This window comes from Lagopus muta, chromosome Z (assembly GCF_023343835.1).
Source record: "Lagopus muta isolate bLagMut1 chromosome Z, bLagMut1 primary, whole genome shotgun sequence".
NCBI classification, from domain to species: domain Eukaryota; kingdom Metazoa; phylum Chordata; class Aves; order Galliformes; family Phasianidae; genus Lagopus; species Lagopus muta.
Genome location: NC_064472.1, coordinates 34,090,508 through 34,110,763, shown reverse-complemented (window position 1 = coordinate 34,110,763; position 20,256 = coordinate 34,090,508). Strand labels below are relative to the sequence as shown.

The following is a 20,256-nucleotide window of genomic DNA, read 5'->3' as shown; positions in this document are numbered from 1 at the left end:
TAGATGCATAGCCTGGATGCCCAATACTCAGGAGAAGAAAAACGTATGGAAACTTAGAAATTTCATGAAGTGTTTCAAAATGTTAAATGATCCGAATCAATACAGAATCAAGAGATTCACTCTGTAAGAACTTGGCACAAAAGTGAAGGTTCTATACATATACAAATTAACAATGCATGAAATCCTTTAGCTCCTAAATTTTAATTTGTCAACTTGCCATTTTTCAAATGAAGCTACGATCTAAATAACCTACCTCGACCAGAGCCATGCTGAAGAGACTTTGTTCCAAAAAAAACCCAAAGTGGGTAACATCAATCTTAGTTAAACAAATATAAGCAATTAAATGAAGTGTTATCTATGGAAATCAGTTTTGACGACAAGCCTGATCATTTGGCATATTTTTGTTCAAAATTCAAACTGCATGAAAAAGAACACCATAAGTGACCGCTGGTAGGTAATTCCAAATCACAGGGAGGCTGAATACTGTTTAAAGGGAACAAACAAGGGTACTGTGTTATAAGATATTGGTACTTCTAGCATTAGCTAATAGCTTGAGCCCTCCAGGATTTCGATAACAGTTTCCTGTATTAACACAGAAAGTGGTAGCCACTCAACAAGATGGAGGATGACAACAACAACTCAGCAATACATCTCACACAACACTTGCTAAAATGATACCAGTCTTTACAACTAAAAGCCAATATAGCAAGTAAAATGAAGTATACAATTTAATAATATTAGTGTGTTTTTCACCTTTTCTATGCAGTCGTCAAAAAATGCCAAGCCTGTGTCCTTGTCACTCACAAAACTGCACTCTTCAATAAAGCTGCTGAATATTTGCGTTTTGGTAAGGTGTGTATAGAACTTTGCATACGCACGGTCTCTACTTTTCAAAAATCCTGGTTAGAAAAAGGAACACACAACTAAATACCAGTTACAATTTCCATAAAAAACTGACACAGAACATATCAACATAAACTATTTAAAGTGCAAATAAATAAAATGTTGGCTTTTTTAGCATAAACAACTACTTATCACTACTTGCATTCAGAAGAATAGAATAAAATTTTTAAAGGTAATTTTCCCCACACAGTTCATGATACATGGCAAGTAGCCACTTCCTTGTAATCATTCAATTTATTTGCTGGATTTGTTTGCTTTTTATGCATGGAAAAGGAGAAGACCACCTCACTGAAAAGCATTTAGAAGAAGAAAAAAACCCTTCTGATATCAGAAGAGGTGTTACATCTGAAAACACCTATATCTTTCTGAGACTTGGAATAAGAACATCTCTTCTAGTTAACTCAAAAACAAGACAAAAAACCACCACTGACATTTCAGCTGGCATTTAACACAAGAGCATATTAGAAAACTTACGGTGATAAGGTCAGGAAAATAAGAAGATATTTGCTAACTAGTTTATTACGTTTCTGATCTTTGCTAAGCACTCTCTTATTTTCCCATCTGCACCAAAAATAAATAAATAAATAAATAAATAAATAAATTTGCTCTTCATTACTTATGCTTATGGCATTTTTGCTATGTCCAATTTGAAAGACATTATTCCCTAAGAGGTGCCTTTAGAGAATATGCCAAGCAGAGAGGGTATCCCACTGTTTTCTCAATACCAGAGCTCTTAAAAAATGAAAGTTCCTGTTTACACACATCAATGCTCTAATCAATTTTGAATAGCCTGATTTTATATAACTGCAATTCTAAATATAGCCAAAAGCTGTATAACCAAAGAAAAATCTAAACTTTGAAGTTAAACAGCTCCACAATTCTTAAACTGTAACACTGCCAGTGTTATCAGTGGCTGATTTATCTCAACCTCACCTTGATGATCAAACAAAGAATCAGCAGCAGTTGCTTTATTTGAAGGTGCCTGGGTGATAGGTTTAAGGAATGTTCTGTAACCCTTTAAAATAGATGCCATAAAACGCAGGAAAGCTTCCTGGATCTCCATCTCGAGTTCTGTCATCTTCTTCTGCCAGGAAAAATCTGCTTCAATAGGAGTCATCTCCACTGCAGAACCTTCTTGAGTTTTCCTGTGAACTAGCAAACAGCAATATATAGAATCCTGTATTAAAATGCAGTGCAGGTGAACAGACAACTTTTGCAAGATGCTGATGAAGGTATAAATCTTTTTTCTTTTTTTATTGCCCATATTCAAGAATTACCTACACTGGAAACTAGATTTTTCCTTGGCCCATGATTACTTTCCAATTGATCAGGCCCATATAAGAAACAGTTACCTCAGCAGGTAAGCAGCAGTAACCTAAGCAGCAGGCTTATGTGTTTTTCCTATCTTATCAAGCCCTCACTGATCTGAGATAATGAAATGATTCTCTTTTGAGTTAATACTACCACATACACAACTAATTGTTGTCTTTCAGTAGTACATCAACTGAAACACAGAGGAGCAATTGAAGCAAATGGTGAACAAAAGCAGATGACATCCAGAGGTTACTCTGGCATTCTTCAAGAAAAAAGACAGTAGCAGAAACTGCTGAAAATTCAACTTGGAACAGATTACAATTCCAGATTTTTAAAATAAGTATAAAAGTAAATAATAGTATAAAATAACAAAAGAACACTGGCTCTGCTCGACTTAACACTGGAAAACAGCTTGCAGCATTTATACATATAGATTACTCTGAAAGCAATGCCTCCATGGAAACTACAACAGCTACACAAAACAAAGAACACTATTTTTCAACATACCACCATTAGCTATGCATTTTCATCACAACAGCCTGCATGCCAACCTCATAAAAATCTGTACCAGCTAGGATGACCAACTGTTTCACAGCTGCTATGTCACTGCTGAAACACACCACTCACCACCTGACTGTGCACGCATCTGTTGTTTGGAGTCCGTAAACATTTAGCAAGCATCAATGAATGTCAATAGATGCCATTTATTCCTCATGAAGGAAATCAGTTCCATACCCTTGCTTCATCTACACCTTCATATCAGACGTCATTTTATCAGACTACCCCTCTGCTGTCATCTGTTGCTCAGAGGTACACATTCAATTATAACTTGTAATGAAATATTGTTGGGAAGGTTCAACCTCTACTGCCTTACCACCACCATCTGCCTCTGACATGGTGGGCTAACACAATAGAATAGGAGGCATTACTTTTAGAGCATTCCTTGTATTAGGCAGAGCAAATGGGAGTTCCTGCTGACAAAGCAAAACAAAAAAATTGACGCTTTCTAACAGATTAGGTAAAGACTATCTGAAAAACAAAAAAAATAAACAAATCCGAGGCAAGAAAGCCCAAATCCTAATTAATGCATTTTTCTGTTCCTGTAGCTCACCAACTTTGTATATCTGTTGTATACCTATGAAGCTGTAACTATCCCTGTTACAGCAAAGCAACTGAACACACTCTGAACCATCCTATGTTGAAGATTCTATCTATGGACAGATAGACGCTATACATGAAATACGCTCAGTCAGATACAAGTTGGTTTTTATCTTTCCAAGTTATTAATTTGATGACCAGTTTTTTTCTCCTTTTGACAAAATACTTAGTCAATATTTTGCTTCTTGATTATTTTTGTAGTCAGCATTTGAGATATTCACCAGTCTCTGCACAATACCTGAAGCACTGAGCACGTAAGATACTGCTCATTTCCTCTATCATTTTTTATCAGATTCATGAACATGGCTGACACTGAAATACAAATGTTTAAAAATGTTTAAAAATTCCAAATATGAGGAAGTCACAGGAAAAGGAAAAAAGCAAAAGAAAAGAAAAATTTACATCACACTTTACAAAGAGTACTTACATTTATATGCTAATTATAAATTAAGACTTGTAGATGTGTATCAGAAAATTTAGTAGTTCTTTTAATATTTATTTTCCCTGCTTATGCAGTTTCTGTTCTTATCCCTTCCCATTTTATTTTATATATTTCACCTGCTGCCAGCTGTGGGTACAGCTTCTTTAAGGTGCTGAGCAGACTTTTACATGGCTTCTTAGGAAACTGCTTCCAGTTTGTGCTCTTCTTGTCATCTGATCTAAGAATAAAAGATAAAAGAATATATAAAAATACAGACCATATAGAAAAGAATTGCTTACACTGAACTACGTTAATTCATTTTCAGAAAAAGGAATTTATTTAAAAAGAAATCTGTCCACTGCCCCTGTTTATCTGAAATGAAATTTAGGAAAAAAAAAAAAAAAAAAAAAAAAAAAAGGCAGAAGATTGATATCAACTCAGAATTTCTTTTCCTCAGGAAAGAACAGTATAAATTGAATTATGAGTCAATTGTTCTCCAGTCTGGTAGGAGGACCTGCATTAATACTTGATTTAGACTCTTCATGTTTGAAGTTTCACATTGTTGACTTCCCTTTCAGAATTTTTATTACTCTCACTGGTACAGTCCAGGAACACCAATCTGTATGCGATTGCTAGTTATACTACAGTATATTTGCCTTATTGTTATTGATAGAAATTAACATTGTTTTGGAATACAATATGAACTCGTTGAAAGAGAGGAAGAGAATGCCTATGTAGCATTCTGCATCAATGCATTCAAATGGCACAAACATATCACTTAAGAAGGGAGTCTAAGTTTCATAAATTAAAAATGCTTGCAGATGTCATGTCCCTTTTTATTTATTTTTTCCTCACAACAGCATGTCTTTAAACAGTGTGTTTAAAAAGACCCCACACAAAAGAAATTCTCAAATTTGCACCCAAGAAAGGATACTTTCCTTAATGACTTTTTGATGTTACTTTCACAGACAGTTAAAAACATCCAACAAAAAACATTAAGATGTTGAATGAATAAAAGACATTCAGTATTTCTGACGGTAAATGAAGCTTCAATCTATCGTAAGGAAGATACCAGCAAACCTCTCCTAAAAACACCAAGTCAGACACACTGATGTACTAGAACAGCACTAAATTCTTCAGATATTTTTCCTGTATGGTGTAAAAGCTGCACACAAAATAAAATCAAACATTAATACTCCCTGAAGGTTTTAGAACTCTATATGATCTTCAGCACCATCTCATTTACTTCAAGTCAAATGTAAGACATTCAATTTCTCCATAAGTCAAGTAAATGGTATAAATTATATGTATAAAAAACTGAAAGCAAAAGATGATCGATCAGCAGATTAGCTACTGAAAAAGAAATGGACTTATAAGACACAGGGAAAAAGTGTCAGAGTCCTTTCAGATGAGCAGAAATGAGGTCAATAACTAGTGTGTTTTTAGCTCAGTATCCAATAACCAATGCAAGCAAGGTTTGCACTTGATCTTTCTGTCACTCATTCCAACAGAATCTTGACATTTTTCTCTCTCTACTACTACTTTATCTGCTTCATTTTTCTGCAACCCAGACTTTAATTTCCATTCTTGTTGTGAATAAACAACCAACCAACCAGATACTTTTCTTCATATAAACAAGTTAGCTTCATTGCATTCCTTCAATGTGTTGCTCTTTCACAATATCTGTTACAATTTTTTTTTTTTTTTATGACATAATACTTTGATGTACAACAGTGAAACAAGGACCGGGGAGAAGAAAAAGGCAAATAAAATGAACACAATCTGCTTTGTTGTTTATTCCTTTCTTTGGTGCTAGTAATAGAACAACGCACCTTCAGCAATTTAAAGGAAGCATTTGCTTTATTAGAGCATCACAGAAAGGGTTCTTTTGACATAATCAAAGCCAAAAAGCATTCAACCGACCCAAGTAACTAATTTTGACTCAAATTAGTTAAAATGACAATCAAGAGTAAAAGTGATACAAGATGATGTTACAATTGTATTTTCCTCACACAAAAAAGTGCATATTATTTACTTACTCACACTTTCATCTTTAAATAGCTTAGAAATTCTTTCTACTTATGATCTAACAGACTAAAATGAAAAGATAACTCAGCAACTTAAGAAATTAAAAAACTTATTCTCAATTCAGTTATCTGCACTTCCATTATGATCTACTACAAAATGAAGTTATTCTAGATAAGCCTCTCCTGGAGAAAATGTGGAAAAACTTGTCAGGCAATACCTTTACTTGAGAAAGTAAATTAAAACATAATTAAATGAAAATACTGTGTACCAAATGTAGGCAGTCCAAAGGATTTTGCTTGTTTGATCTCACTGAGAACTCAGCTCTTGTAACTTAAGAAAAATTAACACTTAATTAACACTGACAAAGTGTCCTCACTGCAAGACAGCATCAAAAACTGCCATGACAAGTCCTGAAACTTTCACGTTCATACCAATACTCAGTAAACACATACAAACCAAGCTCCAAAATGGTGGAGCCAGATGAAAAGGTGTAAAACAGTGGGATAATAAAAATAAAATATTCTTATATGGCTTTTCCTGCACATTTTCCTAGTGTGTACATTATAATTGTTACTTCATTTATAATATGCATCTGCATCACGTATTTTCCAGCAGCTCCAAGTGCTGACCCTTCCTTTAATAAATTTTAGCTCTCTAAGAAACATGTGAAATGAGAAAAAGATTAGTGGGCAGGCAGAAACAATTAGACAAAATAGGTTTTAAATCAAATTTTCTCTAACGTAGTTTACCAATCTCTGCATCTACAGATAAATGTAAAAACCCCATATAACTTACATGTACACCATGTTTGTGTCTAAGTCAATGCACACAATATCCTGTGGTGGATCATACAGATCAAAATATCGTGAATCAACTCCAACAATAAATGGAACAGGTGCACTGAGTACGGTGGCCAGAGACAAAGGACAGAGGGGGATATATGGACATTGCCACTGAAATGGAAATATCATCTGAAGGAAAAATGAAATGAAACCAACGCATTAAAAAAGGACAACAGATATTGCACAATAAAAAAAGGTGAAGTTGTTACATGCAGTAAGCTGAAACTGCTAAGAACCTTGTTTTACTGTGAAAAAAAAAAAAAAAGACTACATTTGATCACTTCTTACAGCACACTTCTTAAATATTTATGAAAAACGTTGATCATTTCAACAGTTACAATTAGACATGCTAGGGTATTTTAACTAAATGATATTGCTAGGAAAATTGATCAGTTGATGCATCAAGCATTCTAATTCATCTAAGCTTCACAGTAATTATGGAGTTTGCAGCAATTTCCCTCGCTGCTGTACCGAACATTTTGTACTTACAGCTACTACAGCTTCGGCAACTCCTGTCAACACAGCCGGTCTAAGAGAATGGAGGAGGATCTTGCCTTCTAACAATACAAACAGTAACAGGGTAGCACAGTTTTCCGGTCCAAGATTCATGAGTAGAGTGCTGAAGTTTGCTCCACTAAGGGGTGAGTGGAAAAGGGGAAAAAAAGAAGAACTTCTGATGGCTGTTTTGCACCTAACAGTTGAGTAATCATAGTATGATTATCACACACAAAATAGCCAGTCAGCAATCACCCCAACACAAGACTTGTACTGCCACAGAGAAACCTAAGTTCAAAATCCACTCTTAAAGAAACTTACAATACAACACACTAACTGTGCTTTTTATAGCCCTATCATACGTGCACAGGCATCTAAATTAACAATACAACAGATTTAAGGCATTAGCAACTAATCCAAGTACAAAATAACACTAATAGTTTCAAACAATGAGAAAAAGGCAAAAAATCATGTTGACAGTATCCATTTAATATTAATATCACAGTATCAAATCTAATATTAGACAAGTGAAAAAAAACAATCCATCCTTCTGATATCAAAATGCATTTTGTTTCTGCAATTTAATCTCCATTTTATTTGTTTGGACACTGTACAGACATTTCAGGAATTTTATTGATAACTGTCAGAGGCTTAGAGAGGTCTAAAATCTGCCCTTTGAATAGTGCTTACATCTTACTTTGCAGCTTGGTGTCTGGCTACAATTTTTCCCTTAAATGGCTGTGTAATGGATGCGACTAAACACTGGATCTTTCTGCATACAGAATATTATGTACGTTAATATTTAAGGAAAAAAATAATAAAAAAAAAAATTAAAAAAGGGACATTTTGGTTTTTAACTTAAAAATGAAAGAAAATAAAATAAAAAGTCAAGTCACATCCATAGGGATCTCCAGCCCTAAAAGAGTAGGCAGTACTCCCAGAGGCTGCAGTAATCCTCAAACACAAATATCAATTTTAAGGTATAAAATTTCCATTTCCAAAATGTTTGTGCATTGATCGATTTCAAGTAATTGCTTGATAAAAGTACCTCCCATGGATCCATAAAAGGGATAAATAATGCAAGATTTTTAAAAAGTCTATTTGTGGTATTATAAAAGTTGCTTGCTACATATATTCCAAAGATATAAGATATTGAAATACATATATTTTTCCCCACAGTCTACTTCTAATTTCTACAATAATCTGGCAATCTGTCTTCATTTCAGAATCAGAATACCATTCTTTCATAAGGAATAGGTCCATGACAAAACAAAAACACTGCCTGGTATTCAAAAAATGTATTAAGCTGTCTGTTTGAGTGAACTAATAATATTGCAGCAGTATTTGGTTTTCTTTTATGCCTCATTTCTATTTGGCTCAGGATGTTTCAAGCAGCAAACAGATTAAACATTAATACCTTAATGGCAGTGGAGTAGAAACTGGCTGGGACAATATTAATGCATCATGTGCAGAAAGCTGAAACGCATAAAAAAAAAGCATGATTACTAAGAACAATTCCAAACTTAGTGAGGTACAATATTTAAATCTATGATCTAATAAAATGCTTGTTAGGTAGGGTCACAATGTCACACAAGAGATGCAAATCAGAAAATCTTCGGAGCTTCCGTTCACTAAGTCAACAAGTTTGTACTAGTTACCGGGATCATTCTCGTAAGTTACAAGTAACTGTTTATGACTCAGTGTTGAGCATGAAACTGCTGCTAGGTGATTAAACAAAGCAGAGGAGACAGTGCCACAGGGGAATAACATTCGACCAACAATAGGTGGTGGAAAAGTGACATAAACAACTCCCCGGTGACATAATGAAAATGATGTCTATAAAATGAAAGAGCAGTGTATGATAGAAATTTCAAAAGCACAAGCAGGACAGCTTCTGCAGTTTATATCATCCGCTGTTATACAACAGTGTAAGAGAAGGAGACTCTACCCACCAGTTTCCTCTCAGCTCCTTACAGCAGTAACTCAAAACTGAATTGGAAAAAAAAAAAAAAAAAAAAAAAAAAAAAAAAAAAAAAAAAAAAAAAAAAAAAAGGAAAAAAATCCAGGCTTTTGAAGGCAGGAAGGGTTTGCCAATCAAAATGAAAGCAAAAATGAAAGCAAAAATTTTGCTTACCTGCACAAGAATTCTTGGTCTTTGTGGTGAAGGGAAAGGTATATTGTGCATAAAATGGGAAATGTGCCTGAAAAAGAAAGGTAAAACCTTAGAAGATTAGAACTGGGGACTAAGCAGGGACTGAATACAGTGTTTGTAAGATTTTGGAATACCTATGTTTCTGTACATTCTAGAAGTGCATTTGCTATTTGTTTACTGTTTTGCTACATTCAGAAGCCTATTTACGCAAATTGAAACAAAGAAGGCCTACTCACCTACATTTCATGGAAAGTAAAAAGTTAATATTGGCAGCTTCAGATATGTACACAAAACACAAAACACAATGGCTTTTAGGCAAACTGGTAGCAAAACTCCATACTACAAAGTTTCTAACGGGGCTTAGCTAGGAAAAGCAAAATACTTCATTGCTGGAAGACTAATGCAGTTTTAAAGATAACAGATTTCAGTGAACTTTTAGGACTCCACACAGCAAAATTAACTTTTGGAAAGCTTTGTATTTTTATAGACAGAATGTAGAGGAGGCAAAGAACAGAGACCAATCATCTGCATTATTTGCAGTGTTTTAATACAGACACAGACATATATTGCTAATGCAGAGTCTCTGCGCTTGTGTTTAATAAGGTACAAAACAATAAGCACTGGAATGTGCTTGTAGCTCAGAAATGTTCTGAATCTGAGAACTTTAAATGAAAGGTAAACAGGCTCCAGAAATTCTAGCAGAAAAGCAATGGTAAAATCTGGTTCACAATCCAGTTCACACTCCTAGCACTGCAAAACCTACTCAGACTAACTGTAAGAAAGAACAATTTCTATCAGTACAATCAGTACAATACAAGCTACACAGTGCAAAAGACAGGGCAAATATAGCAGCTATGAAGGCATGACATATAGATCAGATGACTACTTGAACTGATATTTATACATATTAACCTGAAAAATAATGAACGTACTTTTCAATGGGAAGAGGATGAGGTCCAGAGACAGAGAGCTTGTAGATGAACATAAGAAATTTTCGAAATGCATCAAAGAAAGGCCAGTGTGAAAGAAGGCAGATACATTTATTGGAATTGATGGACTTGGAAGTAACCACTTTTCTCTCTACAGCTGTCAAGAGTCCCAACTGCAATTGTTGCTTTTCTGTTAGCAGCTCCCGAGGATAAGGCTCATAAAACTGAATAGCAGCACCATAAACCTAAAAGATGAAGAAACACAGCTGAGTAAGTCAAGTATTTAAAAGGGAGTTTGGGTTAGAATTTCGGAAGCATCCATAAGCCATTGGTGTTTGCACACAATAATCAGTTGCTTGCTAAACTACTTATCCTTTATATATAACGTACAGTAAATATCCTTATAAAAGAAAATATGTAACATTTTTGGATCTCTGTACCTCCCTTCCTCTTTTTCATGCCACTTCACTCTAAGCATTTACACTCAGTAACATGGGACAACCTGCAAGTGGACAAACAATCAGCTCTGACTACCACATCCTGACTAAGCTGAAGGCTCAAACTTTCAGAGTAAGGTCAGAGAAGAAGACAACCTTTCTTTTGAATGAAGGTAATACCGTACCATTTTGAAAAGATTATGAAGTACACTGACAGTCTCAACTGGAATGTCCTATAACACCCACCACAGAGTCCGGATTTGGTGCCTTCCGGCTTTCATCTGATTGGGCTATTTAAAGATGGACTGCATGGGCAACATTTTCTTAGCAACAATGCCATCAGGAGCAGCTCGTGTGGATTTTTTTTTTTTTTAAATAAGCACGGCATGCAGGCTCTTATCACTGGCAAAAATGCATAGCTAGTATTTGACAATGTTGACAAACAGTGTTTCATAGCTCAGAATTTGCACAATTAAGTATTGCTACAGTGCTATAGTGCTATGGTATATCTGTTGTAGTTTTCAGGGAAATCAGTAGGTGGCATTACTTTCAGAGCAACCTATGTACAATCCTGTTTTTGTTGCATATAGCAGACACCAACTTCTAGCACGTGGGCAGAATTTTTGGAGCCTGTGTGCACTCGTTTATGTGAATTCCAACATCATCACTAGTCACAGGAGATCTACACTTCTTGAGGTCTTGTCACAGACTTCCTCTTCATACCTAGCTTTCCTCTCCTCACTGTGCTCTTTTCTGGGAACTATTTTTTTGCTCACATGCACAGATAGCTACAGAGCACATTCGTACCAATTCAAAAGGAGCTAGCTTTTGAGGTAATCACAGGGAAACCAGAACTTAAACACTTTTAATACTTGATAAATGATCATCGCTTCAACATGGCTACCTTTGCATTGCCAGGAACTTTTCTTGAAAGAACAGAAGAATCCACGTCCTGTGTTGTTAGTCTTACTAAGCATATGGTTCTACTTACACATGACTAAATAGCACAAACTCTTTCACCTATATTCTTTTCCGTTTACATCTGTCTCATAATAAGGCTTATGACATAACAGTTTTCTAAGTGAAATATGTAATCATTTCTTCAGTAGTGGCTGTTAAACACAGAAGAGATTATTTTATCTTGTCAGCAAATTAAATTAAAGCAAAAAGCAGTCACAATATGTAGCTATACCTTTTCTGCAGAGGAACAGGTCAGTACAAATGTTGAGAAGACTGGTAATGGATATTTGGTTTGAGGGTCCCAGCATTCAATAGTAGCTCCCATAGGAAGGCAGAAGAGAGGTACAGATTCTGACAATGGGAATGATTCATAGTTCTCTTGAGGATATCTGAAAATTAAGCCTTCAGTAAGGGAAAATGAAAAGTTAGTGAATTTGCTCTGCAAGCTCTATATAAGCTATACATTTTCCAAAATATGCAGAAAAGTCTGCTGCTTATCAGAACTTAACAGCTGAAGATTACATCTATAGAATAAGCTCATTTAACAGTAAGGCTAAATCATCCCACTAACAATCAATTAGAAATTTCATGTGAATATTGAAAAATTCTCTTTCAGTAACTGCTCAAGTATCTCTACATAGTAAAAACTGACCACTGAGGATTTTGACTTCGGAAATTATCTGTGTTATTTAATGTGCCATTGAAACAGATTTTGTTACAAATCCCTATGAATAAAGTGATAAATTACCTACTACAGTAGCAGTATCTCCACTGGAAATAAGGTAAGCTAGCTATCTCCTCACATTTTCTGCTAAGCACTTCATACGTTCAGTTAAAAAGAAAAATCTATACACTGCTTTCAGCAGTATAGTTAAGTCTTGCTTGTAGAAAATGAACACACAAGTATCAGTTCACTTTTGCAGTTCATCTCACTCATTTCATGTTCCACTGACTTTGTTATATATGCATTCAATTCCTATTTAGCAGTTTACACTTCTCAAAGGAACTTCTTGCATTTAATGCTCAGTAGACACTACTTGGGAAGCTTTTTTGACTTTTTCAGGAAAAAAAAAATCAATAGCAATAAATTAAAGGTATATATAAAACCCAGACTTAAAAGGCTTTCTTGTCACCTTTTGTTCAGAGTATTTGTCACCCTCCTTTACTATGAAATAAGAGAATAGTTGTAAAACTCAATGAAACGAACACATTTAACTTGCAAATTCATTGAAAGATGTTGATCTGCTATGAAACGTTAAAGGAAATACAAATAAAGCTGACTGGAATTCTCAATTACTCCTACTCCATCACCACCAACACAACACAAAATATGAATTCATTCATTACACATGCAATGCTTGCTATGCTGTCCATTTAAAGTCCCAAGCTACCTACTCTGTCATGATATAAACAGAATTAACACAGAACAGTGTTGTTTCTATGAAGGCTTCCCTCCCCCATTCCTATGGGAAAAACTGAGGTGAGCAGAGAAGGCATTTAAAGGAGGCGATTTCAACTAACACGCTCAGTTGTGGAAGACAATTACAACAGATAACACTTAAGCTTTTGGAATTTTTTATTTTTATTTTTTATTCATATTTCAGAAGGAATCTGAATCCTTCTGCTAATCCATTGAGACAGTCTGCTTTTGAAATTACTTACCAGCTTTGTATGCTATAGAGTTAGAAGCCGGCACAGACTTCTTATAACAAAGGTATACGCTGGAGCCCCACTGAAAGGCACAAAATTCATGGTAAGAACCAATAAAGATGACAATAGGCAAGAAATGAAGCATAAGCATTTGAATGTACTCCCACTTACAAACAGAACAGAAACAAAGTATTACAGAACAAACACTCTGTTTGGCTGCTGAGTGTATTTTACTCATTGAATGAAGAATTTGCCCTTTTCACATTTTTAGAGATTGCATATTTGCATAAAATAACCATACCACCACACTATTCTTTGAGTTATCACCACGTTAGAACACAGAAATGTGAAGCAGGTCACTTTCAGCTTTCACACACACAATTTTCTTGGTTACTTAAAGGCAGACTCATCAATGGTGGTAAAATTCTAAACAAGATCGTTAGAAGCTTTAAATGTACTACTATAAACTGACTACTTACATAGGGGTTTTTTTTGTTGGTTTTTTTTTGGTGTTTTTTTGTAGTTTGTCTACCATTTGAGGAAAAAAATTGCATACTGCAGCCAGAGAAAACTAAACACAAAACAGACTAAATAAATATGAAGTGACTGAAAAATAAAAGTGTAAGCAGTAACTAACATTCTTACGTATCAATAGAAATAACATAGTAAGAAATTTCTTTTAACAGAAAAGGAAAAAAAAAAAATCAGAATAATAAATTCTATAAAACTGTTCAAGAATTATGCAGCCAGAGAACACCAACTGAACAGTGCCAAGAAGAGTCCAAAGAGCTACCTCTTTTGTGTTTGCTTTCTTTTTTCTCTTACTTCATTTGCAATTTAAAAACAAAACAAAACAAAACTTAAAACATCTAAATACTCACCATACCACAATTTAAATTCTTATCAACTTTGCAGAATGTATGAGGAGGAGTTTCTCCTTTGCTGGTAACAATAACACAGATATCTGTCACTGCCAATGAATTCTGAGGTCGTATTGAAGGAGCCCTTCGGTATGTGATAAAGATCCGTTGAGAAGAAGCTGAACTATTGTTAACATTAGCACAACGACCATAAGGAGTAGCTTGAACCACTTCACAGCCTGAAATGATACGTTCCTTCCCTTCATATAGAACCCTGCAGACAGGAAGGAAACAAAAATATTACATGCATTCAGGTACACACAAAGCTACATAGGCAAACGTAAGAACTAATAGACAGTAGCATCTGTCTCACACAGTACATCTGAGTACTTCTTAAAAACTATTTCTGTTAAAAAATTGTGTAGACAGTAAGTGATACAGAAGTCTGCTTCCTATGGGGGGAAAAAAAAAAAAAGAAAAAAAACCAAAACAGCAATGGTTTATATTCATAGTTTGGTTAGAATTTCCAAGGCTATAACAAAAATAAATAAATAAACAAATAGCAGGCACATGCACACCAAAAAAAACACCCAACGCCACAGAGAAGAAAAAAAATAATATATAATAACTGGAGCTGACTGTATTCCGAGAAAGCAGAATATATCTCCTAAACACCCATACTGAAGCCTTCAAACAGTATCTGGATCTTTTTTAGCCAGATCAATAGCTTATATTGCTGTACTCTTACCTAAATGAGATAAAACTTTGTACTTCTGTCCTTTCTAAACATGCAGCCCTTGAGATCTGACCATGACAGGAAACACTGGAAGTCAAACTACACATCCATGCGTACTTTTAAACATCCAGACATTAAGATAAGCTCAGTGTTCCACACTTTACTCCAAACAGCGATGACTTTGTTCTCTACAGTATCTACGGACTACCTGACATATTCAAACAGTTTTTCATGTTAAAATTTAGGAGAAATGTAACAAAACTGTAGTGGATGTTTTTTAGTTTTCGAAGATTCAACCAACAGTTTTCCCATGGGAAGGCAGGCATCTTTAACGGTCCTAAAGTTAAATGGTCCTAAATGTTTGACAGGCTACTAGCAAGTATTAGTTGAAAGCTCTAGGTAGTCAGATATATGAGCTAAAAAAGTTCTTTTTACAGATACAATAATTTTCTGAACTACCAAAATAATATATCTTTTAAAACTCTTTCAAGACTGTTGACCACCTGTAAAACAGGATGCATATAGATGCATTTATACATATACATACATAAATATTACTGTTTATTCAGATTCCACGTAACAAAACATCCTGTCATAGTACTGAGTACATATGAGAACTATAAATACTGTAATTCTTAACCAAAACAAAGAGATCAAACAAGTTGCTAGTCATTAACCTGCAATACAAATCCATTCGGCTATCTCATGGGAGACAACATGATCACCTTCAATAATTCTTTAAGATGCAAAGAGTTGGCTCAACACACTTTTGTTACATTTAATTTAAGGTGTAACCCTGGATTCAAAAAGAGCATACGAAAAGTATTTGTGAGCTGCATCACTTTTAAAACAATACTCCACTAGAAGATGTATCTAAAGAGAATATTAACAGATCAGTCTCAATGGAAGTTTCAGTTACATTTTATTTCAATTTAATGCATTTCTGTTAGAGCACAACTTAAAGTTATCCCAAAAACAGCTGCCAGCTGACATCTTTTGAGAAGGAAGATCAAATTAATTAGAAAACTCTGGCAGTTCAATGTAAAAGGTTTACACAGAATCACCAAGGTTTGAACTGACCTCTAAGATAATTTAGTCCAACCCTCCACCTACCATTAATAATCGCCCAGTAAGCCGTGTCCTTCAGTACGACACCTAAATGTTTCTTGAACACCTCCAGGGATGCTGACTCAACCAATTCCCTGGGCAGCCCATTCCAGTGCCAGACCACTCTTTCAGAGAATAAATTCTTCCTAATATCTAATCTGAACCTCCCCTGTTGCAATTGAGGCTATTTCCTCTAGTGCTACCACTAGTTGCATGGGAGAAGAGGTCAACCCTCACCTCACCACAACTTCCCCCAAGATATTGTGTAGAATCTATAAGGTCTCCTTTGAGCCTCCTCTTTTCCAGACTGAACGCTCACTTTCCCCAGCCACTCCTCGTAAGATTTGTGCTCCAGACCCCTCAGCAGTTTCAGTACCCTTCTCTGAACGCGCTCCAGGGCCTCTATGTCTTTCTTATAGTGAGGGACACAAAACTGAACACAGTACTCGAGGTGTGGCCTTATCAGAGCTGAGTACCGGAAATGATAATTTTTCTGATCCTGCTGGTAGCACTATTTCTGATAAAAGCCCGGATGCCATCGGCTTCCTTGGCCACCTGGGTACACTGCTGGCTCATGTTCAGCTGAGAGTCAACCAACACCTCCAGGTGTACTTCTTTCACACAGTCTTCCATCCACTCTGCCCCAAGCCTGTAGCACTGCCCGGGGCTGTCGTGGCCAAAGTGCAAGACCTGGCACTTGGTCTTGTTGAATTTATTGAACTTGATGTGTACAAATGCTTCTAGAGTAAAAGAGGCTGACCAATTTTCAGGACTGCAACAGTGGAATCAATTCTCCCATAAAGCAAGAGAAAAAATGAAAGCGGTCCTCAAATTCCAACTATTTTTCTGTCCTTTAGAGTCTTTATGCAAATTAACTCTTCACAACAATTCTTATCTCATTTAAGATAAAGCAGAAAACAAATATTATAGAATGAAAATACACTACAATGGGAGTCAGAATTAGGGTCAAGCAGAGGGAAAAGAGTTACCTTCTCTTTCTAATGCCACCATTATTACTATTTATCTAAACATGTAAATGTACTTTATTATTCTAGGATGCTCCAGATGCTCTATTGCAGTTTTCACACTAGTAGGTTTTAAGGAACAATGGAAGATGCTGGCTAGTGAGATAGTCCTCCATTTTATTTTAAGTTCCCTGAAACTTGAGTTCACACCTCTAATAAAGAAAAGTATTAGCCCAATCAATTAATGCAAACTTTCAGAAAATAGTTACGCAGAATGAGATGCATTCTTGACACAGAAGCTCTAACCAAACTAAAGCTTCCAATTTAATTAAGAAATTTAGTATTTTTTTACATATATTATTTGCACTAGTTACCAAACTTAAGCATTACTCAGTAATGCAAAAACTCTGCATAAGAAAAGAAATTTAGGACTCTGTTTGATCTCTTCTACAGAAAGTGTTACAAAGATCAAAATCACTTACACTTAAACGCATTTCGCTGTCAAGTTTTCCTTCATCTAAGAAACCAGTTCTGGAATTCTCCTCTATTCCTAACAACTGAAATCCAGTGAGAAGAAAACCACAAAACAGCTTGGGATGGAAGGGACCTCAAAGGTCATCAAATCCCAACTGCCGTGTTACAGGCTGGATTGGCAGCTACTAGATCAAGCACTACATAAGATTGCCCAGGGCCCCACTGAACCCGGAATTAAACACCTCCAGGGATGGGGCACCCACAGCCTCTCTGGGCAACCTGCTTCAGCAGCTCAGCACTCTCAGTAAAAAACTTCCCCTGACATGCAATCTAAATCTCCTCTCCTTTAGTATAAAAACATTTCCCTTTGTCCTACAACTATCCGTCTGTTCCTAGGTTCTAGCCTCTTCCAGGCTAAACAAGCCCAGATCCTTCATCCTGCCTTCATAAGACTGATCATCTTCATGGCCCTCCTCTGGACCTCTTCCAAAAACTCCACATTGCTTCCATGCTGGAGGCTCCAGACTTGTACACAGTACTCTAGCTGAAGCCTCACAAAGGCGGAACAGAGGGGACAATCAACCTCCCTCACCAAAGAGATCTTATTTCAATGTATTGCTGCACCTAAATGGAAACAAACCTCAAATCTCTGTTCTTGCTGACTTTTGGAATGTCAAGAAAAATATTTGGGAAGAAAGCAACAGAATGACTAGTAGCTGAATTATTTACCAATGCACACACTTAAAGAACACAAGGAAGATGACAAAGAAACAGCAGAACAACGCTTCCACTTTGCACATTCCTCCAAGCGGCATTTCTTCAATCCTTTTCCCCAAAAATATATATAAATCTTTCAGGACTACTATACACATACACACATGCACACATATACAAACATGTATATACACACACATATACAATGCTTATTTGAATGCTCAGATGGCAATATAAGTAAAAATATTCGTCATTTTAAAACATACATATGAATAGGTTTACAACTTGAAATTGTGTATTTGCTGCATAATGCTACAGATATAAGTAACTTCCTTAGATGAAATTATAGTTGTTTTTTTATAGAGAGTTATCTCATGTAAGTTAATTTTATTTTGTTTCATAAATGCCTCTCTTATAGTAATATATGTTACATTACAAAGTTGTTCGTTTATACATTGAAACAATACCCAGCTATGGATTTAACCCTTTTGAGGAGATAATCTTCCTCTACTAAGTCTATTTAGTGTGTCAGCTGACTCAAAGGACAACTAAAGCTAAAACATTCTTTCATACATAACTTCCAACTAAAAATAAACAGAATAAATTAGCCTTCAGAGAGTATATTTGACCTAAAATACATCTCTTGTCCAAATTCCACTTTTATTTGAACACACTGAAATTCACAAAGTAGATTGCTCAAACCATCTCTTGAACACAGTTTTGCAAAAAAGCAGGAGCAGCAAGGGAAAACATTCATATGCACCACTGCTCAGAGAGAAAAGTCTGCCACTACTTATTAAGTGTGACACCCTTATTAGATCTGTGTGTAACAAAGTACAGAATAAAAAGCTACTTGCCAAATACCAATAATTTAAAAAGAATAGATCTACCCGGAAAGCTCATAGTAGACAGATATTCCTCTATTTTGCTTGTCAACTGATAATTAAAAACCGATCCAAGCACTCAAGTTCCAAAAGTTGAAGGGACATGAAAATAAACACATACTAGCAGAGTCCCTTCCACAGAAGCATAGGATGAAGGCTGGTGGTTTAGATATCACTTCCCGCAATTTTCCTCTGCAAATTTTTCCTCCTGCTGAAACTTAGTGGAGTTTCTCACATAACTCAGTCACAAACTGCAGTTCTACACATCACAACAGTTATCCTGCAGTTTCAGGCACACATACAGAAAACAACTATTTTAAAATCACAGTTTCACTGAAGAACAATAGGACATAGTTTAGATAGCTAGGATTTTCTAAAATTTGAATACATAAGGCTATGTAACTTGTACTATGATCATCAGATCACAGATCTTATCATGTAACTCACTTTGTTACCAAGATTTCACTACTAGCTTTTTCCCCCAAACTCAACTCTACTCATCAGCTAGCATTCACAAACTCTTAAGTCCAAAGAGTATGTAGTCATTGTGCCTGACATGCTTCAGCATATAAATGACATTAACTACACTTATCACTGACGAAGACATGTGATTTTACTTCACTCTTCATTGCTTATTTACTAAATGAGGAAAAGCAAACATATTTATTGGATTACCACCATTGTTGCAGTGACCCCCACCAATTTCCCATTTTCTTTTGCTCCACTAGTTCTGTATTCCTAGTAATTCTACAACGTCCTTACCAGAAGAACAAAGAAACAGTGCTATATGGAGCAATTTGGACAGTATTGCAGTGCTGCACGAGTTGTTACAGATGGAACATTTCCTCAAGACGGTAGTAGCACAAAATTATTACACTCATCACCTCAAAACTCTGGGGGGGATTTTTTATCATACACCTTAAAATTTGAAACTCAGAATCCTGTAAGTAATAAAATTAGTTCAGAGATTCCACACTCCCTTTCATTTATTCAGCAACAAATTTACAGCATTCATGATTCCCAGCCACACAGATGGTTCAGTTCTACTCTGCTCTTGGTTTTTTTTTTTCCCTCTATAGCTTAACACTCTAAATTATCACATATTTTCATATACAGATAAACTAATTTGATAAAGCCACAAGCATGTTAATCGTCAACAAACATTCTACATTTATTAAGCTATATGCTTGCGAAATTGTTTAGAGCCACAGATGCTCCCAATTTTAT

General features: G+C 35.6%; 1 protein-coding gene across 4 annotated transcripts in view; it reads right to left on the bottom strand.

Annotated features, from left to right (window-relative positions):
- DENND4C (DENN domain containing 4C) overlaps positions 1-20,256 on the bottom strand; it is an 80,443-nt gene that overhangs the window by 38,388 nt on the left and 21,799 nt on the right. For all 4 annotated transcript variants that reach the window (XM_048931671.1, XM_048931670.1, XM_048931672.1 and 1 more), the window contains 11 exons: positions 14,171-14,423; positions 13,302-13,371; positions 11,872-12,041; positions 10,246-10,487; positions 9,296-9,362; positions 8,579-8,637; positions 7,156-7,300; positions 6,620-6,795; positions 3,934-4,034; positions 1,837-2,055; positions 754-899 (listed from right to left, as the gene is read on the bottom strand). In XM_048931671.1, the coding sequence (XP_048787628.1) occupies positions 754-899; positions 1,837-2,055; positions 3,934-4,034; positions 6,620-6,795; positions 7,156-7,300; positions 8,579-8,637; positions 9,296-9,362; positions 10,246-10,487; positions 11,872-12,041; positions 13,302-13,371; positions 14,171-14,423 (1,648 nt within the window). The remainder of the gene's footprint in view (positions 1-753; positions 900-1,836; positions 2,056-3,933; positions 4,035-6,619; positions 6,796-7,155; positions 7,301-8,578; positions 8,638-9,295; positions 9,363-10,245; positions 10,488-11,871; positions 12,042-13,301; positions 13,372-14,170; positions 14,424-20,256) is intronic.